This window comes from Mobula birostris, chromosome 4 (assembly GCF_030028105.1).
Source record: "Mobula birostris isolate sMobBir1 chromosome 4, sMobBir1.hap1, whole genome shotgun sequence".
Lineage (NCBI taxonomy): Eukaryota > Metazoa > Chordata > Chondrichthyes > Myliobatiformes > Myliobatidae > Mobula > Mobula birostris.
In genome coordinates this window covers 108,319,079-108,344,696 of record NC_092373.1, presented here as the reverse complement: position 1 = coordinate 108,344,696, position 25,618 = coordinate 108,319,079, and the positions used below count along the sequence as shown (strand labels likewise).

At 40.1% G+C, this 25,618-nt stretch overlaps 1 protein-coding gene across 1 annotated transcript in view; it reads right to left on the bottom strand.

Moving 5' to 3' along the window:
* Positions 1-25,618, bottom strand: part of ablim2 (actin binding LIM protein family, member 2) — a 337,989-nt gene that overhangs the window by 10,732 nt on the left and 301,639 nt on the right. The window contains exons 13-15 of the mRNA XM_072256986.1: positions 20,487-20,597; positions 14,891-14,980; positions 9,008-9,064 (exon numbers count right to left, since the gene is read on the bottom strand). Of these exons, the coding sequence (XP_072113087.1) occupies positions 9,008-9,064; positions 14,891-14,980; positions 20,487-20,597 (258 nt within the window). The remainder of the gene's footprint in view (positions 1-9,007; positions 9,065-14,890; positions 14,981-20,486; positions 20,598-25,618) is intronic.

Sequence of the window (25,618 nt, the reverse complement as noted above, 5' to 3'; positions counted from 1 at the left end):
ATGTTAATCCTGTTTCTCTTACTACAAATTCTGCCTAACCTAGACCATAAGACACAGATCAGAATGAGGGGATATGGCCCATTGTGTCTGCTCTGCTATTCAAGCATGCCTGATTTATTTTTCCTTTCAACCAGATTCTCCTCCCTTTTCCTTGTAACCTTTAACGCCTGTACCAATTAGGTAAAAAGCTATGAAGCTCCACTACAAATATACCTCATCATTTGACCTCCTCAGCTATCCGTGGCAATGAATTCCACAGGTTGATACCCTCTGGCTAAATTCCTCTTCATCTCTGTTTCTAAAGGGATGTCCTTCTGCTCTGAAGCTGTGCCCTTTGGTCCTAGACTGTCTGTTGGACACCACAGTAGCATAACAATTAGCACAACACTATTACAGTTCAAGGCATCAGAGTCCACGGTTCAATTTTGACATCATCTGTAAGGAGTATATACGTTCCTCCCCATGCACATATGGGTTTGCTCTGGGTGTTCTAGTTTTTGCCTACATTCCAAAGACGTACCAGTTAATTGGTATTTATAAATTGTCCTATGATGAGGCTAGGGTTAAATAGGTGGGTTGCTGAGCAGTGAGGCTCGTTGGGCTGGAAGGGCCTATTCCATGCCTTATCACTAAATAAAAATCCTCTTCAGAACCACCTTATCTAGCCCTTTCAATATTCAGTAGGTTTCAATGAGATCCCCTCCCATTCTTCTATGTACAAACCCAAAACCATCAAACATTCCTCATACCTTCATTCCCGAGGTCATTCCCTTAAATCTCCTCTGCACCGTCTTCAATGCCACCATATCCTTTCTTGGATACGGAGCCCAAAACTGCTCACACTACTCCAAATGTGGTCTGACCAATGCCTTATAAAGCCTCAGCATTATATATTTGCTTTTATAATCTACTCCTCTCAAAATGAATGTTAATGTTGCATTATTTGCCTTCCTTACTACTGACTCAACAAGCAAATTAACCTTTAGGGATCCTGCACTGGGACTCTCAAGTCTCTTTGCACCTCTGATTTCTGAATTCATCCTTCATCTCCATTTAGAACAGGGGTCGGCAACCTTTTTGCCTCTGTGGGCCGGATTGCGTATTAATGAGCCGACAGTTGGCCGGATAAGTGCCATAAAAAACCTGAAATATAGGAATTATCCATTTAAATACGTCTAGTTATGCTTTGCCTCAAATTAATGAATAACGCATGCTAGAAAGTCATTTGTGCTTAAGGTTGCCTATCCCTGACTTAGAAAATACTCCACACCTTTATTCCTTCCTCCAAAGAGCATGACCATACACTTCATTACATTATATTCCATCTGCCACTTCTCTACCCATTCTCCCAACCCGTTCAAACACTTTTGCAGACTCCCTGCTTCATCAACATTGCCTGCCCCTCCAGTTACCTTTGTATCATCCACAACTTGGCCACAAAATTATCAATTCCGTCTACCAGATCATTAATATATAACTTGAAAAGTAGCAGACCCACCATCAATACCTGCGGAATACTACTAGTCACTGGCAGACAACTAAAAAAGGCCCCTTTATTCCCAGTCTTGGCCTTCTTCTAACCTTACATCCATGCTAGTATCTTTCCTGTAATACCATAGGCTCTTATCTTGTTCAGCAGCCTCCTATGGCAACTTGTCAAGCTGCTGAGTATTTCCAATATCTTCTGTTTTTGTCCAAGAAATGTCAACTCGCTTCCTTCTACACACCATTATCTCCTGAAGAAAATTGCAAAGAGCTGGGGACATCGCTCAGCACATCACAGAAACCAGCCTCCCCTCCATGGACTGGGCCTATGTTTGTCACTACCTGATAAAGCAGCCACCATAATCAAAGACACCTATCCACATTCTCTCTTCCACCCCTCCCATTGGACAAAAGATACAAATGCCTGAAAGCATGTGTCACCAGGCTCCTTGTACAATAAGATGCTGTCTGTCCTGCTGAGTACCTCCAGCATTTTGTGTGTGTTGCTTGGATTTCTAGCATCTGCAGATTTTTTCTTGTTTACAATAAGATGGAATCTTGATCTCACAATCTATTTCGTTATGATCGTACATGATTGTTTACCTACACTGCACTTCCTCTCTAGCTGTTACACTATATTCTACACTATTACATTATTTTACCTTATTCTACCTCAATGCACCATGTAATGAATTTATGTGTATGAACAGCATGCAAGCTTTTCACTGTATCTCTGTACACATGACAATAATAAACTATTTTTAATTCCAAATAAATATTTGAGTAACTTATCAGTGAAGGATACAAAGAGAATGTACTGATTTTTCATGTAATAGGTATTACATATAAGATAAGAGATAAAAATCTGGTAATACAGATTTCTTATCCCGTAACTTCAATGCAAGTTACAGCATGAAAATTTATTATATCAAAAAGAATAAAACTGTGGTTAAATGTATCCCAATGATAGAAAAGTATAGGTGAAAAGTTTTGTACCCATCTATTTCACTCTATTGTCATAAACTGTAAGTTAAGAGCATTTTACCAGTTGTTTTCGTTGTGCAAGGTCCACCTGCTAATTAAGTACTGTACAGTACATTGAATCAGCAAATAGGTGTTACCTTTGAAATTGAATTTGTTGGCAATACAAACTACTTGGTTTGCTGCAATTGTTCAATTACAATGAAGACCATTTGAAATATTAAAAGTAAATTCTGAATTGCAAAATATAGAAAAGAATACTTGGAAAATACAATTTATTTATAAATACCTGTAAAAACTGCTAATAATTTACCAGACTTAACTATATCCATGAAAATCAGAATTAACCTTTTAAACCCTCCCATTTATTACTTGTCAATATTAAATGATGCTTCACAATTTTTCTTCACTGATATCATGATGAGCAAAATGACAATGAACAAAGGAATTTAGAATTAAAAAGTCAAAAAATAAAAACCATTTTGATGGTAGTGCCATTGTACGGGAAATTCATTTGCTTGTATTAGGGTAGTATGTCTCTATTCCATTATCTGCCCATTGTAATTTTATTTGCCTCTGTTACCTCCTCTGACTGTGTATTTCAAATATTCTCCATCCTCAATCTAGTTTACTTTACTGAAGCCTATGTAGACAACATGCCTTTCACTATCCTTATCAATCAATTTGGCCAACTTCTTAAAAACCTCAATTGTTTGTCAACTCAGTCTACCCCACAGAAAGCCTTGCTGACTATCTCCTGTGACGAAAGACCAAGTTATCAGAAGATTGATGCTAATGAGAGAGATAAGTGAGACAATGGAGCAGCATTCAGACATGTTAATGAAAGACGAGAGAGATTAACGAAAAGAGACACAGTTCCGGGTACTGACAGACCGGTTGCTTTGAACCTGAACTGTTTGAAGTTTGATGGACAGGTGATACCCCAGCAGGGGGATAAAAGGAACAGGTTTGCTAAGGCAAGAGAGACACCACAAGATCACGAGATAACGAGACCCTGGAAGTGCAGCGTGTCCCCACAAGTTGGTGAGAGCTTGGAGGTCTGGTCGCGGGACCGACCATAGACGCACAGGGTGAAGAGGTACGATCGGCGGGAACCTGGTGTGTATGTCCGCCATTGCCTGGGTGCCGGGTTCACTGCGGAAGAACGAACGTATCCGGAACGAAGGGGTCACAGCCGGTGACCTCAGAAGACATTAAAAGGGCTCGCGCCGAAAGCTAACTGCAAGGAACATCAAGGGTCTGTGAATCGAACTTTGCATTCGCTCGCTCTCTCTCTCTCTCTCCAATGGCACAACAGCGATTACTGCGAACTGTACTCAGTTGAACTGAACTCTGCGTTACTTGAGACTGATCATTTTACCCCTAGACTGCGATAGAGTTTGATTGATTCCTATTATCCTAGTTCTGTGTACGTGTGTTTTATCATTGCTAACCTGTTGCATTTATAATCTTACAATTAGAGTACTGTGTTACTTATTTCTTTAATAAAACTTTCTTAGTTCCAGTAATCCAGACTCCAACTAAGTGGTCCATTTCTGCTGGTTTGGCAACCCAGTTACGGGGTACATAACACTCCAATAAGTCAATATTATTGCTCCACTATTACCCCTGGCAGCACATTCAAGAGACCTACCATTCTCTATGTAAAAATAAATTGCCCAGCACATCTACTTTGAACCAACCCCTTATCACTTTAAATGCACGCCCTCTAGTGTTTGACATTTCAAGTTCAAGTATATTGTCACTCAAGTGTACACATATATATCACCAAACGAAACAATATTCCTCTGGGCCAAAGTGAACAACAAAGCACATATATTTCACATATAACACAAAGAAATAGTACCACAAAAATTAGTAAGTAATAATCTGTCCTGATGAAAGGTGACTTGGAGGGATCACTGACAATGCTAAGGGCCCTGCATATGCAGCATTCTTGATATATATCTCTGATGGGTAGAAGACAGATGCCTATGGTCCTCTCAGCGGTGTTCACAGTCCTTCGTAGGGACTTTTGGTCAGAACACTCTCAATGGTGCTCCTGTAAAAATTGGTTAGAATGGGGGTGGGGGGTGGTAATTGGCTCCTGAAACTGTTACAGGAATTGCAAGCCACCTGACCATAAGTCCCTAAGTAAAATAAGCAGTGCAAAAAGAGAGGTAATAATATAGTGAGTTCATGGGTTCTTTGTCCATTCAGAAATCTGATGGCAGAGGGAAGATGCTGTTTCTGAAAAATTAACTGTGTGTCTTCAGGCTCCTGTACCTCATCCCTGATGGTAGCAATGAGAAGAGGACATGTCCTGGGTGATGGGGGTCCTTAATGAAGGATGCTGCATTTTTAAAGAGTCACCTTTTGAACATGTCCTTAATGCTGGGGAGGCCAGTGCCCATAATGGAGCTGGCTGAGTTTACATGCTTATGCAGCTTTCTACAATCCTGTGCAGTGGCCCCTCAATTTCAGACGGTGACGCAACTAATTAGAATGTTCTCCATCTGTTGAAATTTGTGAGTGTCTGTAGTAACATACTATCTCTCCTCAAACATTTAATGAAATATAGCCGCTATCATGCCTTCTCTGTGATTGTATCAATATGTTGGGCGCAGGATAGATCTTTCACGATGATGACACTCAGGAACTTGAAATTGCTCACCCTTTCAACTATTAATCCCTCTGAAGACTGGTGTGTGTCCCTTGACTCCTCCTTCTTGAAGGCCACAATAAATTCCTTGGTCTTACTGATGTTGAGTGCAAGGTTGTTGTTGCGATACTACACCACTGGCTGATCTATCTTACTCCTATATGTCTCTTTAACACCATCTGAAATTCTGCCAACAATAATTGAGCTGTCAATAAATTTATAGATTTGTGCCTAGCCACTCAGTTGCGGGTGTAGGAGGGTAAAGCAGTGGGCTAAGCACGCATCCTTGAGATGCGCAAGTGTTGATTATCACTGAGGAGGAGATGTTATTTCTAATCTGCACAGACTGTGGTCTCCTGATGAGGAAGTTGAGGAACCAGTTGCAGGGGGAAGTACACAGGCCCAGGTTTTGGAGCTTGTTGATTAGAACTGAGGGTATGATTAAGTTGAACATGGAATTGTAATCAATAAACAGTAGTATGATGTATTACTGTTGTCCAGGTGGACAAGTGGCGAGCCAGTGAGATTGCACCTGATGTAGACCTATTATGATGAAAGGCAAATTGCAGAGCATCTAGATGTTTGCTTAGACAGGAGTTGATTCTAGCTATGACCAACCTCACAGTAGATGTGAGTGCCACTGGGCGATAGTTGTTGAGGCAGCTCACCCTGCTCTTCTTTGGCACCAGTATGATTGTTGGCAGTTTGAAGTAGGTAGGAATCTCAAACTGCACGAGATTGAAAATGTCCTTGAATATTTCCACCAGTTGGTTGGCACAAGGTTTCAGAGTTCTAACAGGTAAACCACCAGGGCCCTGATGCCTTACAAGGATTCACTTTCTTGAAAGGTGTTCTGACATCAGCCTCCGAGACACAGATTACAGGGTTACCAGATGCCGCATCGTTTTATTTTCCCTTTCAAGGCACGCATAAAAGCATTGATCTCATCTGGGAGTGAAGTATCACAGTCATTCATGATGTCAGGTTTCATTTTGTAGGAAGTAATGGCCTGTAAACCCTGCCACAGCTGAAGTGCAAATACACACCGAATCTGCAAATTTTCTTGCGTGTGTGTGTGAGAGCTGAAGGGCACCCGATTCCACTTTAACCTCAAAAGGAATTGTTTTTTGGCTCTTAAGATAGCCCTCTGGAGGTTGTACCTGGACTTCTTGTATAGTTCTGGATCACTGGACTTAAATGCCACAGATCTAGCCCTCAGCAGACTGAATCTCTGGTTCATCCACGGCTTTTGGTCTGGGTATATCTGGTATATTCTCGAAGGCACACACTCATCTACACAGGTCTTGATGAAGTTGCTGACAACTGTGACATATTTATTCAGATTTGAAGATGACACCCTGAATATTGTCCAGTGCCCTGACTCAAAGTAGTCTTGTAAATGCTCCTCCACCTCCCTTGACCATACCTTCTTGCTCCTCACCACAGATGCTGCAGTTTTTAGTCTCTGCACCTTAGTCTCTGTATCTGTATAGACACTGGGAGTAGAAGTACAGCCAGGTGATCAGACTTTCCTAAGTGTGGATGTGGGATGGCATGGTAAGCATTCTTGATGGTGGTTTAACAATGGTCAAGTGTGTTGGCTCCTTTGGTTCCACAGGTAATATATTGGTGGTAGTTGTTCAGAGACTTCTTCAAGTTGGCCCAGTTGAAATCTCCCACAATGAAAGGAAAGGCATTAGGGTGTGCAGTTTCACACCTGCTGACTACAGAGCTTAGCTCCTCCATTGCCTGCCTGATGCTGGCCTCAGGTGAATGTACACCGCTACTAGTATGATTACAGAAAATTCCCTCAGCAGATAAAAAGGATGATATTTGACCGCAAGATGTTGCAGGTTGGGTGAGCAGGACTGAGACAAACCACTATGAGTTAATCAAAAAGCATACTCCACCTCATCTACCTTTCAAAGACTGAACTGTCTTTGCGGAGAATGGTGAAGCCATCAGGTTGCAGCGCTGCATCTGAAATTGTGGGTTTGAGCCATGTTTCTGTAAAACTGAGTACACAACATTCCCTGAAGTCCCTCTGGTACATCAAACTTGCTTTGAGTTCTTTTAAATTTTATTTCCCAGAGACTGCATATTGTGACAAGAATACACATAGATAAGATGTTAGCTGTCCTGTGTGATCAGCAGTTGGTCTGCCACCTGTCTTCAGGAGAGAGAGATAAGGAAAACAATGGAGCAGTATTTGGAGATGTGTAATGAAGGGACGGGAGAGAGAGTAACAGAAAGAGAGCTGTCAAGATCGGCTCCCCCTTTGAACCCTGAACTGTTTGAAGGGATGGACAGGCGATACCCCAGCAGGGGGATAAAAAGGGACAGGTTCGCTAAGGCAGGACACACACGACACCCGAGGTAACGAGACCCTGGAAGCGGTGCGTCTCCCACAAGTCGGTGGGAAGCTTTTGGACGGCTGATCGCGGGATCAAGCCATAGACGCTCAGGGTGGAAAGGCACGATCGGCGGGAACCTGGTGTGTGTCCACCCTTGCCTGGGTGCCAGGTTCACCGCAGGGAAATGATTCGTATCTGGAAACGGAGAGGTCACGGTCGGTGACCTCAGATGACATCACAAAGGACTTGTCCGAAAGCTGACTGCGAAGGTCTGTGTCTGGAAGCTCTGAATATTTATTTGTTTTTGCTCTCTCTCTCCTTCCTCCCCCCACTGTCCATCGCCACGGCAGCAATTACTGCGACTGAACTGAACTTTGCGCTACTTTGAAACTGGTCATTTACCCCTAGACAACGATAGAGCTTGATTGATTCTGTTATCTTAATTCTGTGTACATGTGTGTTTATCATTGCTGAACTGATGCATTCATTATCCTTTTGATTAGAGTACTGTGTTGCTTGTTTCTTTAATAAAACTTTCTTAGTTCTAGTAATCCAGACTCCAACTGAGTGATCCATTTCTGCTGGTTTGGCAACCCAGTTATGGGGTACGTAACAATATTTATCAGCAGGATGATCAGGAGAGAAATCTAAGGCCTCTGCATTTCAATTGTACTTGTAAACTGGAGCAGCGTCCCTGCTTCCATTTTCTTAAAGGGGAAAGCGACCTGAGTCTGTTGTCTGCTGTTCGTTAGTTTTGAGTATTGATTGATTTCTTTAAACATCTTAAAATGATACTGCTTATTGAAGAACCCATGGCTGTGATCGTGGATTTCAGCTGCAGTAGTCCTAAATAGGAATATTTGACTCTTCCCATTGGAACTACCTGCAAAGTGGTGGCATCTTACCAATATACATTGGTATATTTGTCGAGCACTTTTGCTCTATCCGCAACTAGCAGGACTTCCTGGTGGCCAATTTTAATTCTTTTTCTCATTCCAACATGGTCCACGGCCTCCTCTACTGCCACAATATTCTGTCTGGGTTGCCTCCAATCTGATGGCATGAAATCAGTTTCTCTAACTTTTGGCAATTTTTCCTCCTCCATCTTTCTTCCATTCCCGTCTGGCTCCCTGCTGCTTCTCACCTGTCTGTCACCTCCCCCCCGGTGTGTCTCCTTTGTCAGTTCCCCATGGTCCACTCTCCTCTCCCGTCAGAATCCTTGTTCCCCAGCCTTTTCTGTTTTTCACCTACCACCTCCCAGCTTCTTACTTTATACCCTTTCCCACACCTGGCTTCACCTATCAACTTCTAGCTTGTACTCCTTCCCCTCCCTCCATCTTCTTATTCTGGCTTCCAAACCCTTCCTTTCCAGTCCTGATAAAGTGTCTCAGCCCGAAATATCGACTGTTTATTCCTTTCAATAGAAGTGCCTGACCCACTGAGTTCCTCCAGCATTTTGAGTCTGTTGCTCAGGCATTAGAATGCTATGAAAATGTCAGTAATACATGTAATAAGCAACCTATACCATGTTGTCTGTAGACAGGGGGCTTTCTGTAGATGTTGTCTGCTTTCCCATCAGTTTCTGAAAAAAAATATGGAAGACAATTTAGCCAGGAGGAAATCAGAGTGTTGAAAAAATGCAAATCAAATATACGTACACGGTATTTGTATTAGGCTTACTATTTGAAATATTATCAACATGCTAAATTACAGCCCTTGCTTTGATTGAGCTTTCCATAAATACACATCATGTTGTAACCAAAAACTATGGTGATTTGATTATGGTCTTTGATTTCAGTTCCACAATTTCATTTATTGAACTTAATGTCTTATCATTAATTAAATACTTGAGTGTACAGTTTTGAAACCTGGCAATTCTTTCTCTCATTACTGAGTACAGATTATCTTTAATTAGCTTCTGTTTTCTAAGTACTTATGTACCGTGAAGATGTTTGATGAATTGATCTTTCTTTATTCATTTCAAGACAAGGACATTTAAGATTGATTAACAGAGTACAACAGAATGCTTCACATTTAATGTGGCAGCAAGTGGTCCAAACTTTTATTCTGCAGTTCTCTAGTCAATTGTAATGAATGACAATTAAAAAATTTAATTGAATGTGGGAAGAGTCAAATAGGATTAATGGGCTCTTTGTGGTCAGCTTGGACACAGTGGCTAGAAGACTATTTCCTTTGCGGGAGGAAATCTAGACTAAATGCCCTCAAAATCCATAGGAATCTAGGCAACAGCAATTCTAGCAGCTTCTAAAATAAAAACAGAAGCTACTGGAAACACTCAGTTCTGACAAAAATCTTTGATCAGAAACATCAACTCTGTCCCTTTTATTACAGATGCTGACTGACCTGCTGAGTGCTTCCAAATTTTCTTTGTTTTATTTCAGATTTCAGGTTTTCTTGATTTCATTAGTGGTTTCTGAAAGGGCCAAGTAGCCCTTTGTCTTGTATTAAAGACCGGAAAATATATGATGGTCATGACACAATGTGCATTTATGGAAAGCCCCAATAAGCTAGGAGCTGTAATTTGGCATGCTCTTGGAATTTAATTAATAACATAAAGACAGCCCATTAGAAACCAAATTTAAAGTCAAATCCATGCCCACACCAACAGAACCTGTAACGTACTCCTGAATAACATATAGATTTGAACCAAAGTTGAGAGAGTGGTCCCAACTTAAACAAGTGTCTGACATGACTAAATACAAATTTCTACTTTCGGTGATGTCACAGACTTCACCTTCACCATCTCTGTGTATCACTTGACTTATTGAAAGGGCTTATCACTCAGATATTAAAGCAACAGTGACAGATGTAGGAAGTAACCCTGAGACCTCTGGACCTCACAAAGTCTTGTGGTATCACGCCAAATATAGGTAAAGAAACTTCATTCTGATTAGCAAGTACTGATTATTCTCAGTTGGTGAACCAATATTCTGGAAAGTTGAAAACCAGTTGGAAGTTTACTGAGAGTAGCAAGAAGACTAAGTAATCTGAAATGGGAACTTCAACATCCATTAGCAACAACGAGGATGATGGCTGACCTCTGAATGACATAATTGAAGGTAAAAGACCAGGTATGAAGGAAAAATCAACTCAACTTTGTCCTCACCATTGAGTCACTTGCCCACAACAATATTAACAGCTGTGACCACTGTAACCTCCCACCTTTATTCTGAAGAAATCTGCATCACGTTGTGATGCTAAAGGGGGTGGAACCAGTAGCTCCAAAGTAGGCAGCATTTCCACCACCAGCAGTGGAGCTGCATTCCATTATAAACTGTTGTCTCATGGTCTGATGCATCCGTCACTCTACCATTAATATCAAAGCTGGGGACTGATCCTGGTGAATAAGGGGTGTAGAAGATTATGCCAGGATTAGGAGCAGATGCACCTAAAATGAAAAGGTGCAGTATAAAACTATACATTGTAAACAGAAAAAGAACTATGCTACATGATTCCACAAACAAATCAATAGATCCAAATGATGCATTTCCACCACATGCAATTGTGTAATGATGCTGGATGATTGAACAATTGAGCAAAACGTTTCTTGTCATTGGACCATGTATGGCACCAAGTCCTCCCAGTAATATTGAAAATGATAGGATTCAAAGAGCTTTCCATTGGTTGAAGTAAAACCTCACACTAAGAAAGATGGCTATAGATGTTGGAGTTCTTCCATCTTTGCTCCTGGACCTTGTAATAAGTTTTCTACAACTAATATCCATAAAGTTCACATACTTGAATGCTATTTACCACAACATAAAGTTGATGTAAGATAAACCTAATTTACTAGCATTAGATTACTTACTTTTTAATTCTTACAGCACGGACAGCTATTCCATCTCCCAACAGACTTACTCCTTTCTTTTTTCCCTGTAGAAAGTAACTTACTCTTTCTCACATGCCCATCACTAAGGGGTAATTACAGTAGCTAATTAACCTACCATCTTGTCATTGGGACATAGGAAAGAACCAGAGCTCCTAGCAGAAACACTCAAGGCCATGGAAAAACATGAAAACTGTGGTCAGGATCATAACCAAGTCCCTAGAAATGTGAGGCAGCAGGATTATTTGCCCTGACCTGATCTCTCTCTAAATTTCTCCATGAATTTGTATTAATTTACAGGATCACTTAACAAAAACACTAATATTGGCAACTCCAATTGCTTGGCAACTTTGGTTGTTGATCTTCTAATCAAATAGTTTTTAGACAGAATGTCAGCATGCTAACTAGGTTATTCCCATAGGCTATGAATTCAGACATTAGACAACTCATCAAGGAAAAATACGCCATGTGCACAATAACTAGTGCAGGAGGTTTGAAAGAAATTAATAGATAATATAACTTACTTGACCAAAATGCAATGGTCCAAACCATTTCTGATTTTCCATATATACTAAATGCATTATATTGGATGTTTTAAAGTAAAAATGGTGCAATTTAAAATAAGCAAATAAAGTCTTTTTTCATTATTCAACTAATTAATGTCTCAAAGTTGCCTCTTATGATGGCAACAGATATGAATTTTCTTTTTACCCCCAGTTATATACCACTTCCTTTCTAATTTTCTAGATCATCTGCACCAAACACACACTATACCTCAGGTTGTATGAACAATCCAGAGTTTTATATGTAATATGGAAAGTACTGCAGATCCACAGAATATTATTATAACATACTATTTCAAATATCATTTCTTTTGTCCAGCCAGCAGCATGTCCTTCAGTGTATTTCCTGTCTATGTTATACTTAGGCATCCGTTAGTCTCATGAGACCATGGATTTGTGCCTTGGAAGGTTTCCAGGGCGCAGGCCTGGGCAAGGTTGTATGGAAGACCAGCAGTTGCCCATGCTGCAAGTCTCCCCTCTCCACGCCACCGACGTTGTCCAAGGGAAGGGCATTAGGACTCATACAGCTGGCACCAGTGTCGTCGCAGAGCAATGTGTGGTTAAGTACCTTGCTCAAGGAAACACACACACTGCCTCAGCCTAGGCTCGAACTAGCGAGCTTCAAATCACTAGACGAACGTCTTAACCACTTGGCCACGCACCTTGAAAAAGTATCCAGTCCCAACTATTTTCGCATTTACTGTCTCATTTTCTAAACTTAAAATATATCAAAGTAGGATTTTTGAGCTAATCTACAAAACATTGTGTATCATGACAAACAAAAAGAAAAATTCCAAAAACCTGTCAGCAATTTACTAAAAACTAAAAACAAAAAATTGAATGCTGAAGAAGTATTCATCCCCTTTGTAATTATTAAGCTAACTTTTCACAGGCCTGAATCAGAATATGAATCAGGTTTAACCTTACTGGCATAGGTTGTAACATTTGTTGACTTTGTGGGTGTAATATTAAGTTACCAACTCACCCAATTTGTAGATGTAGAAAATTGGAGGATCATGAATTCATGAGAATAAATACCCCCTTTCTCTGTAAGGTCCAAAAGTAAAGTAGATTTTCACCAAACACAAACAAATTGAAGAAAAAAAAAGACCATTCAAGACAAGTCAGAGAAATGATAATAGACAAGCACAAATCTGGGGAAAGGTACAAGACCATCTCAAAGGCACTGAACATACCTCAGAGCTCAGTGTAATCCACTGTGAAAAAATATGAAATTACAGACACACTGCCTATGTTAGGCTGCCCCTCTGAACTTAGTTGCAGGAGAAGAATGGCACTTGTAAGAGAGGCTACTATAATGCCAATAGTCACTTTGAGTGAACTGCAGAAGTCAGTGCCTGCAATTGGAGATGAAGTTCATGGCTCCACCATCTCTAAGGCCTTGTACAAGAAGGGTATTTATGGAAAAGTGGCAAGGAAGAAGCACTAGCTAAGAAAAAGCATTTTGTTGCCCATAGAAACTTTGCAAAGCATCACTGAGAAGATACTTTAAAGATGTGGAAGAAGTTCTTACGGTTGTATGAGACCAAAGTGGAACTTTTTGGCTTCAACATTAAGTGGTACATGTGGTATAAATCTAATACTGTGCATCAGCCAGGTAACAACACCCCTTCTGTAAAGTATGGTGGAGGTAGCATCATGTTTTTAGGGCTGCTTTACAGCAGCAGGGACAGGAAATCTGGTGTTCTTGAGTAGCCCAGTCAGCGTTCTGACCTTAAGATTGCTGTCCACCGTTGCTCCCCAACTAACTTGGCATAGCTTGAGCAGCTCTGCAAGGAGGAATGGGTACATCTTTCTACATCATTTTGTGCAAAGCTGATAGAGACTTAGCCAAAAAGACCACTGGCTGTAATAACTGCAAGAGGTGGTTCAACTACATACTGAGCAAAGGGGAATGAATACTTTTATAGCACTGACATTACAGTTTTTGAATTTTTACTTTTTCATGCTTTACTGTTTTCCCTAGTGTGAGGAAAGGAGCACGCGATTCACAAAGAAAAATTCTCAGTTAAGTTGATCAAATTTATCAAGTTAAATTGATAAATAAGTAATGCTAATTTATGTGATCAAGAGCTCGGGGCTGAATACTTTTTCAAGACACTGTATATCCACACAAACAATTAACAAATTCAAATAATCTGTACGTAGCTGTCATGTAATATCAGTCAGGGTATTGAATCAAATGTTCCATTAGTAGGTCTCAAATTAATAAAGGATTGCACATTCTGCCCTTCAATATAATGCACGTGTTTAGAATAGCTCAGTTTAAAACTACAGAGTTGGAAACAATTAGGTCTGAACATTAGAACAACTGCTTTAAGAAGAAATATAGAAATTTTATTTTTAAATTCTCCCTAAAATGAATGCCCATTCTATTCATCCACTTTGTCAGAAATTAAAATATTTGAAACAGTTAAAAAATGTCCATCTATTTAGATTTTCATCCAATTCATAGTATGTTGATACAAAACAATACAAAAGAGTGATAAATAAAAACTAAACCCTGAAAGAAAGAAGAACATCAATATTAATTACAAACCAAATTTGCACTGTTAAGTTACTCTTTCAGCTGATGGATGCAGTGAATGTTTCTAGTATTTTATTTTAATGAACGTACACTAGTGTTGAAGATTTAGTTCACACAAAACTGAGTGCACAGTATAATTACTTCATTTTTAATAGAGTTAACAATGCTGAACAATGCTTAATGCACTCATCTTGTACGTTCTTAAACTGGCTTCTTTTAAATAGTTTTAAAGAGGAATTTGTTACAAATTAAATGAAAATATTGGCAACAGTAATTTCTGTCCTATATCATCCTTTCATGCGTTTTTTTCTTCACATACTTAAAGTGAAAATAATTTAATTGAACCTATTATTTCAATGTTGGCAAATTGAGATAGTCTTGTACGAGTGCAAGAATAAAAAGGGACAGATTTATTTCTCAAAAAAAAAGCAAAGCACATACAGTCCTTACCTGGAACATGGAAATGTTTAGGAGCTTGGACATAAGATTTGCTGTCTAGGTTCATGGATAAGCTGGGAGTGCTGCGCCGACTTTCACTGCCTCCAAAGAGAAAAGCAAAGAAGGTAGAGAACAGAAAGTGGGAGACGGAGGGATATAGTTATATGGGTAGTGGTGAAGGGACATAACGTCATAGAGGGAATCAAGAAACTACATCGGAGAAAAACATTTCTAAAATCAAGATACAATATTCAGATTTCCAAGCAGAAACATACTCCCAAGGAAAGATTATGTTTTTTATTAGTTGCTAAGAAAATGTTGCATTGAGATCTATTAATTATAGCTGGCAGAAATAATTTTTCCTTCAGCCTTTACCACTTCCTCCCCTTCACAAAAGAAATGGTGCATTGTCCGGCTTAACACTGAAAGTGTATTATATTTTGAAATAAATATCAGATTTATCTATGATATTATATAAGATTGTACCATTCTAAATATTGATTTTTAGTAAATATTGTTTTATGTTTTGGTCTTACGCTTGATTTCACAATTGAAGAAACACTGCGTTACAATTATTTACCAATAAGTTGAATCTTTCTGATGCATTTGTGTATCAGCATTTGAAGCCAGGCTAAATGACTACTGTAAAGAATTATAATATTTTTATCACAGAACATAGAACATAGAATAGTACAGCACAGTACAGGCCCTTCGGCCCACAATGTTGCGCCGACCCTCAAACCCTGCCTCCCATATAAGCCCCCACCTTAGATTCCTCCATATACCTGTCTAGTAGTCTCTTAAACTTCACTAGTGTATCTGCCTCCACCACTGACTCAGGCAGTGCATTCCACGCACCAACCACTCTTTGAGTAAAAAATCTTCCTCTAATATCCCCCTTGAACTTCCCACCCCTTACCTTAAAGCCATGTCCTCTTGTATTGAGCAGTGGTGCCCTGGGGAAGAGGCGCTGGCTATCCACTCTATCTATTCCTCTTATTATCTTGTACACCTCTATCATGTCTCCTCTCATCCTCCTTCTCTCCAAAGAGTAAAGCCCTAGCTCCCTTAATCTCTGATCATAATGCATACATTCTAAACCAGGCAACATCCTGGTAAATCTCCTCTGTACCCTTTCCAATGCTTCCACATCCTTCCTATAGTGAGGTGACCAGAACTGGACACAGTACTCCAAGTGTGGCCTGACCAGAGTTTTATAGAGCTGCATCATTACATTGCGACTCTTAAACTCTATCCCTCGACTTATGAAAGCTAACACCCCATAAGCTTTCTTAACTACCCTATCCACCTGTGAGGCAACTTTCAGGGATCTGTGAACATGTACCCCGAGATCCCTCTGCTCCTCCACACTACCAAGTATCCTGCCATTTACTTTGTACTCTGCCTTGGAGTTTGTCCTTCCAAAGTGTACCGCCTCACACTTCTCCAGGTTGAACTCCATCTGCCACTTCTCAGCCCACTTCTGCATCCTATCAATGTCTCTCTGCAATCTTTGACAATCCTCTACACTATCTACAACACCACCAACCTTTGTGTCATCTGCAAACTTGCCAACCCACCCTTCTACCCCTACATCCAGGTCGTTAATAAAAATAACGAAAAGTAGAGGTCCCAGAACAGATCCTTGTGGGACACCACTAGACACAATCCTCCAATCTGAATGTACTCCCTCCACCACCACCCTCTGCCTTCTGCAGGCAAGCCAATTCTGAATCCACCTGGCCAAACTTCCCTGGATCCCATGCCTTCTAACTTTCTGAATAAGCCTACCGTGTGGAACCTTGTCAAATGCCTTACTAAAATCCATATAGGTCACATCCACTGCACTATCCTCATCTATATGCCTGGTCATCTCCTCAAAGAACTCTATCAGGTTTTTTAGACACGAGCTGCCCTTCACAAAGCCATGCTGACTGTCCCTGATCAGATCATGATTCTCTAAATGCCTATAGATCCTATCTCTAAGAATCATTACAAATATTACAAGTTGTTGATAACATGAAACTTCATGGCAAATGAAAATTTAGTAAGCTTTATAATAAAACTTAATACTGCACAAATACCTATTTATACATTTGTGATATATACCAAGTGTTTATGTGATCTGAGCATTTTAAGGTAAAGTACTGTAAAATTTTTGAAAACATACTTCTTCATTTGACATTTGGTAGATGTCTTCTACAAGAATAAGGATTTGACTACTGACAACCAAACATCAGGAGTTTGATGCAAGCTTAAAGAATACTCAGATTTTGATGTAATTATTTATTACTGTAATATATCAGAGCTCACATATCAGAAAAAAACTAGTTAATTAATGATTTCTCATTAATAAAAATAATAGCTTTGCAATGAGTAAAATGAAGTATAATGAAGAGGTGCCTGTGAACGTCCATGGAAATTTATTAATCCTAATTTTTAATCTCATAGATTATGGTCCTTACCTTTTAGCCAAAATGGGAACATCCATACATAGATGTGGATTAAGTGACTATTAACAGTGTAAATATCAGCAACCATGGTTATTACATTGTGAAGATAACAGTAACTCCTGGATTTTGAATGGTACATTTTTAACCATGGAAATACTAGATTTACTGCTATTAGTTTTGGCTTTCCTAATAGCCTTTTGCACCATAATTCCTAAAATCAGGAAATTTCTGACTGTAAGATGAATAGTTTTCCCATGAGAACTGGAGTTCCCTCAAATAAATATTTCAAAATATCATAGACCTATTTTTCAGATAAAGTATATAATGGGTCTACTCCTGCTGTAATCAAATGTCTCTTTTCTGGTCCTTATTTAAAAATTATGTTTCTTTATGGTTTGCTATCTGTGCAAATTTTTCATCATGATAGGCTGATCAACCAAGTTGATGTCACAACAGCTGTAAACCGGACAGCAATAAAATATCTCTGTCAAACTGTCACCGAATCTCTGGGCAGCCCTCCCTGATGTCAGTGATGAATACTGTTGACTCACCACCAACTATAAAGTAAGAAACCAATATCATCTTTTTCAAATCCTAAAAACAGCGGCTATACAAAATATAGTGTATGCTGGGTGAAATTCTCAATGCATAAGTATTGATTAAAGGTTCTTCCACACATTAATGAAACTTTCAGAAACTCTGTCTTTAACTATTTTATCATCAAGTGAATAAGGAAACAAACATGAACTTTTATGGGTCACCACATTCTGTTAAAGTCTTGCAGTAAGTGCAATGGAGCTATGCCAAAATGTGACCTGGAATTAGAGACTTTGGGCAAGAGGGATAGTCCCTTTGTTTATAGTAAATAAGTTAATGGAATACTTAATGAGGGGTATCAGAATTATGAGGGATACTGATGAACAGATAGTGCTCTCACAGACCAGGGGATGAGTAATCTGAAGAGATAGATTTTATAACTGGCATAAAATCAACAGGATTTTTTTCTCATTGTTCTACATGTTGTCATAATGCACTCTGCAGTACACTGTCTGAATTGATGGTGCAAGCTCATTCAGATTAACTTACTAAACAAATAAATGACATATGTATATGTACAAGGCTGTCAGAACTGTTTTAAAGTGTTCCAAAAGACTTGATTGACTGTTGTATAATTCTAAAAAGGCTTGAACTTTTGCTACACCATAAAAGAACATGTATTTAAAAGATTTGATATCTAACCATGATATTGAAATATTTCTAAATAATCTTTTATAGTACAATACTAATTGCTTATATTTCGATGAAATTCTTTCCAGTGAATGGACATACAATTAAATGTTGAAAGTATAGAACTGCAACACCAAGTGCACATAAAGCCATCTGACACAACTAAAACAAGACAGATGATGCAGTATTAAACTAGCAAGCAATCTAAATAACCATCTAAGCTCTGGAATGGCAAGTGCAACACTATACACACAAAAACAACCAAGACCACCTTGATGTCAGCTATTAATAAATACAATAAATACTGTTCTTATCAATAGCATTTTATAAGTTAACAGAAGAGAACAGCTGCATCTTTGTATTTGTACTTGTAATTATTTCATTTCTTACATCCAAGGGAGTAAAGATCTTTATGTTGTGTCTCTGTCGCAAAGTACAAGCATTAAAGAGAGGAAATGTGGGAGGATATTGCCCAAACGCTAAGATTGTATACAGAATTGTTTTGTATACATGTTATGTACAGTCAGATACACATCTTTATAGCTTTACTGCATAAAAGATTTGCAGTTTGTTAAGCAAGATTTCAATCTTCTTTAGATTTATTTAATAATGTATATATATGTATGGATGTAGCAATTAAAGATTTTTTTTTACTTTAACCACTTGTCAAATATTCTCATTAAATAGCAAATGTGTTAGCAGTGCAGTTAACATGTCCTGTATTTACCACCTGAGTACCCGTTGAGCATGCATTTATATAATTTTTGCAGCAGTCTTTCCTGAATGTACACAATGATGCAACATATATTTTTATAGATCATGTACAGTATGTTTTCTCAGTAATGTAGATTGGAAGTGCTACTGCAGAACCTGTATTAATCTATCCATCAGGTCTACAGAGCCTAGATGCTAGAAATACTGTTCTGCTGGCACAAATGTTATAATTCACTTAAAAGCGTTCCAATTCCAGAGGAAAATGGCATCTCGCATTGGTGACTATAAACTGGGCTTAGAACTTACCTGGCCTGACACCTAGGCTACAATGATGGTACAAAACAATTTTAATAATCTAAGTACACTTTTTCTTTGGAGCCCACTGTGATTCTGGAATCAAATAGCAGGATTTCAGACCTTGCAGAAGAATTAACAACACCTTCTGTTTTTGTATAATGTGCTTTTGTACAATACTCCTGACTTCCTCACTATATCTGCCTTTTCAAGATAACCATGAAATAATTTGCATTGTTCTTTTATTATCTTTAGTGCTTTCCTGTATTTTCATTTGATTCATGCAACTGGAGCTTGAATTAGTAACACGATTATCTAAGAAAGGGTATATTCTATTGCACTGTTGCGGAAAACTGCAAATCTTGTTCTGTTAACTTTGCTGAATAATTGAACTTATAAAAGCATACTATCTATGTTAAAACTGTTCATAGCCACACAATAAGAACAAGGCTATGCCAGTCGAAATATTGACTATCCCTTTCTGCAGCTGATTTGGGAAGAATTAATAATAGGGTAAATTTTAATCACTGGAGAAATCAGATGAATTGCAAGGTTAGTTAACCAACTTCTGTATTCTTCAATGAAGTCTGAATGAGATCATGTGTCAAAGAGTGAAGCCTCAAATTTAATTGAATACATTAGAAATTATTAATAATTTTAAAATAATTATAAAGAATAATAAGTTTGGAGTAATGACTCAAATTTAAAAAGGCATTGCTTGATTTTTGTGAAGAGTTGTCTTACAATGTCACAGAACAGCCAGATTAAAAATGGTAAAAGGATGCTATTCAAATAATTCAAAGTTCATTGTACCTGAGATATACACTGACATCAAGTTCACTCTACAACCATGCATAGGCTCCATCTCTGTGGATAAGCAAATGGAGAACATTTTGTCTAGTTCAGCACGTGCAACTTACCTTTAAAATAAGGAACATAGTTAGGTGTGAGAGAGGATGGAAAGCTGGAGTGTGTTGACAAGGAGCTGTAACTACCAGTATGCAGGGAATGAATACCAGCAGAGGTGAGCTCTGAGCAGAACAAAAAGGTTGCAAGTGAAAAAGGATTGTTTTTAAATGCACTTTCTAATAAGGGTTCGTGATGAGTGCCTGTGATATCCCAGACATTTCTTGAATAACATTCATCACTTTCATATTTTGTTCTGAAACAGCATTGCTTGGAACATAAATTCATCTGCTCTTGGCAACTACTAAAAATAATACCAAAAAAAAAACATCAGGATGTTACACACTATCTTTCACACTTGCTTAGACAATTGTCCACCCCATCTCAACTGGTTTCTATGCAATTGATCTAGATTAACATTGGGTATTGTAAATAAAATTTACTAACACATTGCACATTCTGAAGGATTTTAAACACATTGCACAACATTTTACATGTACTTGAATACTCCGGTGCGTTATTACAAATTACCATTTTCTACACTCCCATAAAATCACTCAAACCACATGGAAAGGTTGAACATCTAATAGTTGTTGAACAATACAGTGAATGGACTCCATGCTCTTCTTTGATGAGCACCAAAGGGTCAATTAACTTTACCTGAATCAATAGAACAAGATGCTAAGAATCTGTGTTAAATTTTCATTCAAAGGATGTATCTTCCATGATGTAGAATTCAGTTCATACAAACAAACAGAAATAAGAACATACAAATTAGGAGTAAAAATTATGGAAGAACTTAGCACATCAAACAGCATCTGTGGAGTCAAAGAGATGGTTGACATTTTAGGTTGAGATCCTGCATCAGATTTGAGAGCATAGAGGGAAGATTGGCAGTGTGTAGAAGTGAGACAAACACTGATAGGTAGTGGGTGCCACCAAATTCTGTGTGTGTGTGTGTGTGTGTGTGTGTGTGTGTGTGGGAGAGAGAGACAAACAGGCAGACAGACAAATGGAGTTAAGCGGGAAAGGAAGAAGCAAATGGTAGACACAGATGTTACTTCATGATATTTTGAATCAGATAAGAGAGAGATGATTGGGCAGATGGAGCAAAGTGGGGAGGGTGAACTCATAAATAATGAGGAAAGGGATAGGAAAGGTGAACAAAGGAAGTATGACCCTAGCTGGCGTGCTGTGAGTGGGAATGGAACACAACAGAGTGGATTATACACAATTGGAATTCACTGTTTATTCCATTCAGTAAGCTGTAGACTACCCAAATTAATATGAGAAGTTCTTCTGCTTCATGTTTAGCCTCGTGGCAGTAGAGAAGGCCAAGGACAGGCATATTGATGTGGGAATGCGAAGGGGGGATTATAAAATTTGCAATTGGAAGCACAATATGGCTGTTGCACAGTGCTGGAACTTTGCTAATTAGTTACCTAGTCTAAAGTTGATGTCAGCAATCTGAAATATAGATGAGATTGAGGGAGGTGCAAGTAAATTTCTTCCCTACCTAGAAAGGCTCTTTAGGTCTCCGAATGGTGGTGAAGGAGATGTAGCAGGGGAAAATGCAGGTGTGTTGAACCTCATGTAGATGCAGGAACAAGTGCAGGACTGTTGAACCTCATATAGTTGCAGGAACAAGTGCAGGCAGGCTGCACCTTGTGATAGTTGCAGGAACAAATGGAGGAACGTTGCACCTTGTGTAATTGCAGAAAAAAAGTGCAGGAGTGTTACACCTTGAGTATTTGCAGGGACAAGTGCAGGAGTGTTACACCTCGTGTATTTGCAGGGACAAGTGCAGGAGTGTTGCAACATGTACCTGCAGGGACAACTGCAGGAGTGTTATACCTTGTGTACTTGCAGGGACAAGTGCAGGAGTGTTACACCTAGTGTAGTTGCAGGGACAAGTGCACGAATGTTATACCTTGTGTCCTTCCAGGGACAAGTGCAAGAATGTTACACCTTATGTACATGCAGGGACAAGTGCAGGAATTTTGCAACTTTCTGTAACTGCAGGGACAAGCGCAGGAATGTTGCAACATTGTGTAGTTGCAGGGACAAGTGCAGGAGTGTTACAACCTTGTGTAGTTGCAGGGATAAGTGCAGGAATGTTACTCCTTGTGTATTTGCAGGGACAAGTGCAGGTGTGTTACACTTGAGTAGCTGCAGGGACAAGTGCAGGAGTGTTACACCTTGTCTACTTGCAGGGACAAGGGCAGGAATGTTGTAACCTTGTGAAGTTGCAGAGACAAGTGCTGGGAGTATTACACCTTGTGTAATTGCAGGGACAAATGCAGGAGTGTTACACTGTGTGTAGCTGCAGGGACAAGCGCAGGAGTGTTGCACCTTGTGTACTTGCAGGGACAAGTGCAGAACTGTTACACCTTGTGTAGTTGCAGGGACAAGTGAACGAGTGTTACACCTTGTGTAGCTACAGGGACAAGTGCAGGAGTGTTACACCTTGTATAGTTGCAGGGACGAGTGCAGAAGTGTTGCACTTTGTGCAGCTGCACAGACAAGCGCAGGAGTGTTACACATTGTGCACTTGCAGGGAGAAGTGCAACACTTTTGCAACATGTACTTGCAGGGACAAGTGCAGGAGTGTTACACCCTAGGTCAGCGGTCCCCAACCACCGGGCCGCAGAGCATGCGCTACCGGGCCGCGAGGAAACGATATGAGTCAGTTGCACCTTTCCTCATTCCCTGTCACGCCCACTGTTGAGCGTGAACGCATGCGAGGTCATTACCCGTGCATCATCCATTTCAGCGCGGGAAGAAGATCAACTCCTCGAGCTTGCAAATGATGGCGGGCTGAAAAGTATGTTTGACATAACATCTCTGCCGGCATTCTGGATCAAAGTCAAGGCTAAAAATCCTGAGATAGCCACGAAAGCACTGAAAACATTGCTTCCATTTCCAACGTATCTCTGCAATGAATGCAACGAAAACTAAATTGCGGAATAGACTGGACATTAGGAACCCCCTTCCAGTATCGCTGTCTTCCATTACCCCTCGATAGGACCGTCTTGTTGCAGGAAAACAAGCCCAGGGCTCCCACTGATTCAGCGATATTGGTGTGTTGCAATGATTTTATATGTTCATACGGGGAAAATATGTGCTGCGTGTTTAATATCCAAAGGATACTTAAAATGTTATGATGCTATTGACTTATATAACTGTATAACAATTACAGCATGAAAACAGGCGATCTCTGCCCTTCTAGTCCGTGCTGAACGCTACTCTCACCTAGTCCCACCGACCTGCACACAGCCCATAACCCTCCATTCCTTTCCTGTCCATATACTTGTCCAATTTTTCTTTAAATGATAATATCGAACCTGCCTCTGCCACTTCTACTGGAAGTTCGTTCAACACTTACTTCAAGCTCCCCTGTCCTCCCCTGATAATTGACTTATCACTATATTCATGCGAGGAAAATATGCGCTGTGTGTTTAATATTAAATTCGTTAGATAAACCCTTTTAGAAATGAAATTGAGTGTATTAGCTAATTATCATCTATATTCCAGTCGTGATTAACATACCACCGCCCCCCTCGAACAGAATCGCCAAAAACGATTTGAAGAAAAAAATGGTACATGCATGCGCAAGTTATGTATGCGCACTGGTGCCCGCGCAAGGCTTCATGGTCATTGTAGTCTTTCTTGGGGATACACAGCGTATTTGACTGCTACTCTTGTCCGTTGACAACCCTTAACCCCGCCGGTCGGCTGGTCCGCAAGAATACTGACAATATGAAACCCGTCCGCAGTGCAAAAAAGGTTGGGGACCCCTGCCCTAACTACTTACAGGGAAAAGCGCAGGAGTGTTACACCTTGTGTAGTTGCAGGGACAAGTGCAGAGTGTTGAAACATGTAATTGCAGGGAGAAGTGCAGTAGTGTTACACTTTGTCTAGTTGCAGGGACTAATGCAAGAGTGTTACACTTTGTGTAATTGCAGGGACAAGTGCAGGAGGGTTACACCTTGTCTAGTTGCAGGGACTCTTGCATGAGTGTTACACTTTGTGTACTTGCAGGGACAAGTGCAGGAGGGTTACACCTTTTGTAGTTGCAGGGTCAAGGGCAGCAGTGTTGCAATATGTACTTGCAGGGTCAAGTGCTGGAGTGTTACACCTTGCGTACTTGCAGGGACAAGTGCGGCAGTGTTGCAACATGTACTTGTCGGGACAAGTGCAGGCGTGTTACACCTTGTGTACTTGCAGGGACAAGTGCAGGAGTATTACACCTTGTGTAGTTGCAGGGACAGGTGCAGGAGTGTTACACCTTGTGTACTTGCAGGGAAAAGTGCAGGAGTGTTGCAACTTGTGTAGTTGCAGGGAGAAGCGCAGGAATGTTTCACCTTGTGTAGCTGCAGGGACAAGTGCAGGAGTGTTACACCATGTGTAATTGCAGGGACAAGTGCAGGAGTGTTGCACCTTGTGTACTTGCAGGACAAGTGCAGGAATGTTACACCTTGTGTACTTGCAGGGACAAGTGCAGGAGTGTTACACCTTGTGTACTTGCAGGGACAAGTGCAGGAGTGTTACACCTTGTGTACTTGCAGGGACAAATGCAGGAGTGTTACACCTTGTGTAATTGCAGGCACAAGTACAGGAATGTTGCAACATGTAATTGCAGCGACAAGTGCAGGACTATTACACATTGTGTAGCTGCAGGGACAAGTGCAGGAGTGTTACACCTCGAGTAGTTGCAGGGACAAGTGCAGGACTGTTACACCCTGTGCAGCTGCAGGGACAAGTGCAGGAGTGCTACAACTTGAGGAGTTGCAGGGACAAGTGCAGGAGTGTTACAACTTGTGTAGTTGCAGGGACAAGTGCAGGAGTGTTGCAACATGTACTTGTCGGGATAAGTGCAGGCGTGTTACACCTTGTGTACTTGCAGGGAGAACTGCAGGAGTATTACACCTTGTGTAATTGCAGGCACAAGTGCAGGAATGTTGCGACATGTAATTGCAGGGACAAATGCAGGACTGTTAAACCTTGTCTATTTGCAGGGACAAGTGCAGGAGTTTTACACCCTAGGTCAGCAGTCCCCAACCACCGGGCCGCAGAGCATGCGCTACCGGGCCGTGAGGAAACGATACGATTTGGCGATGAGTCAGTTGCACCTTTCCTCATTCCC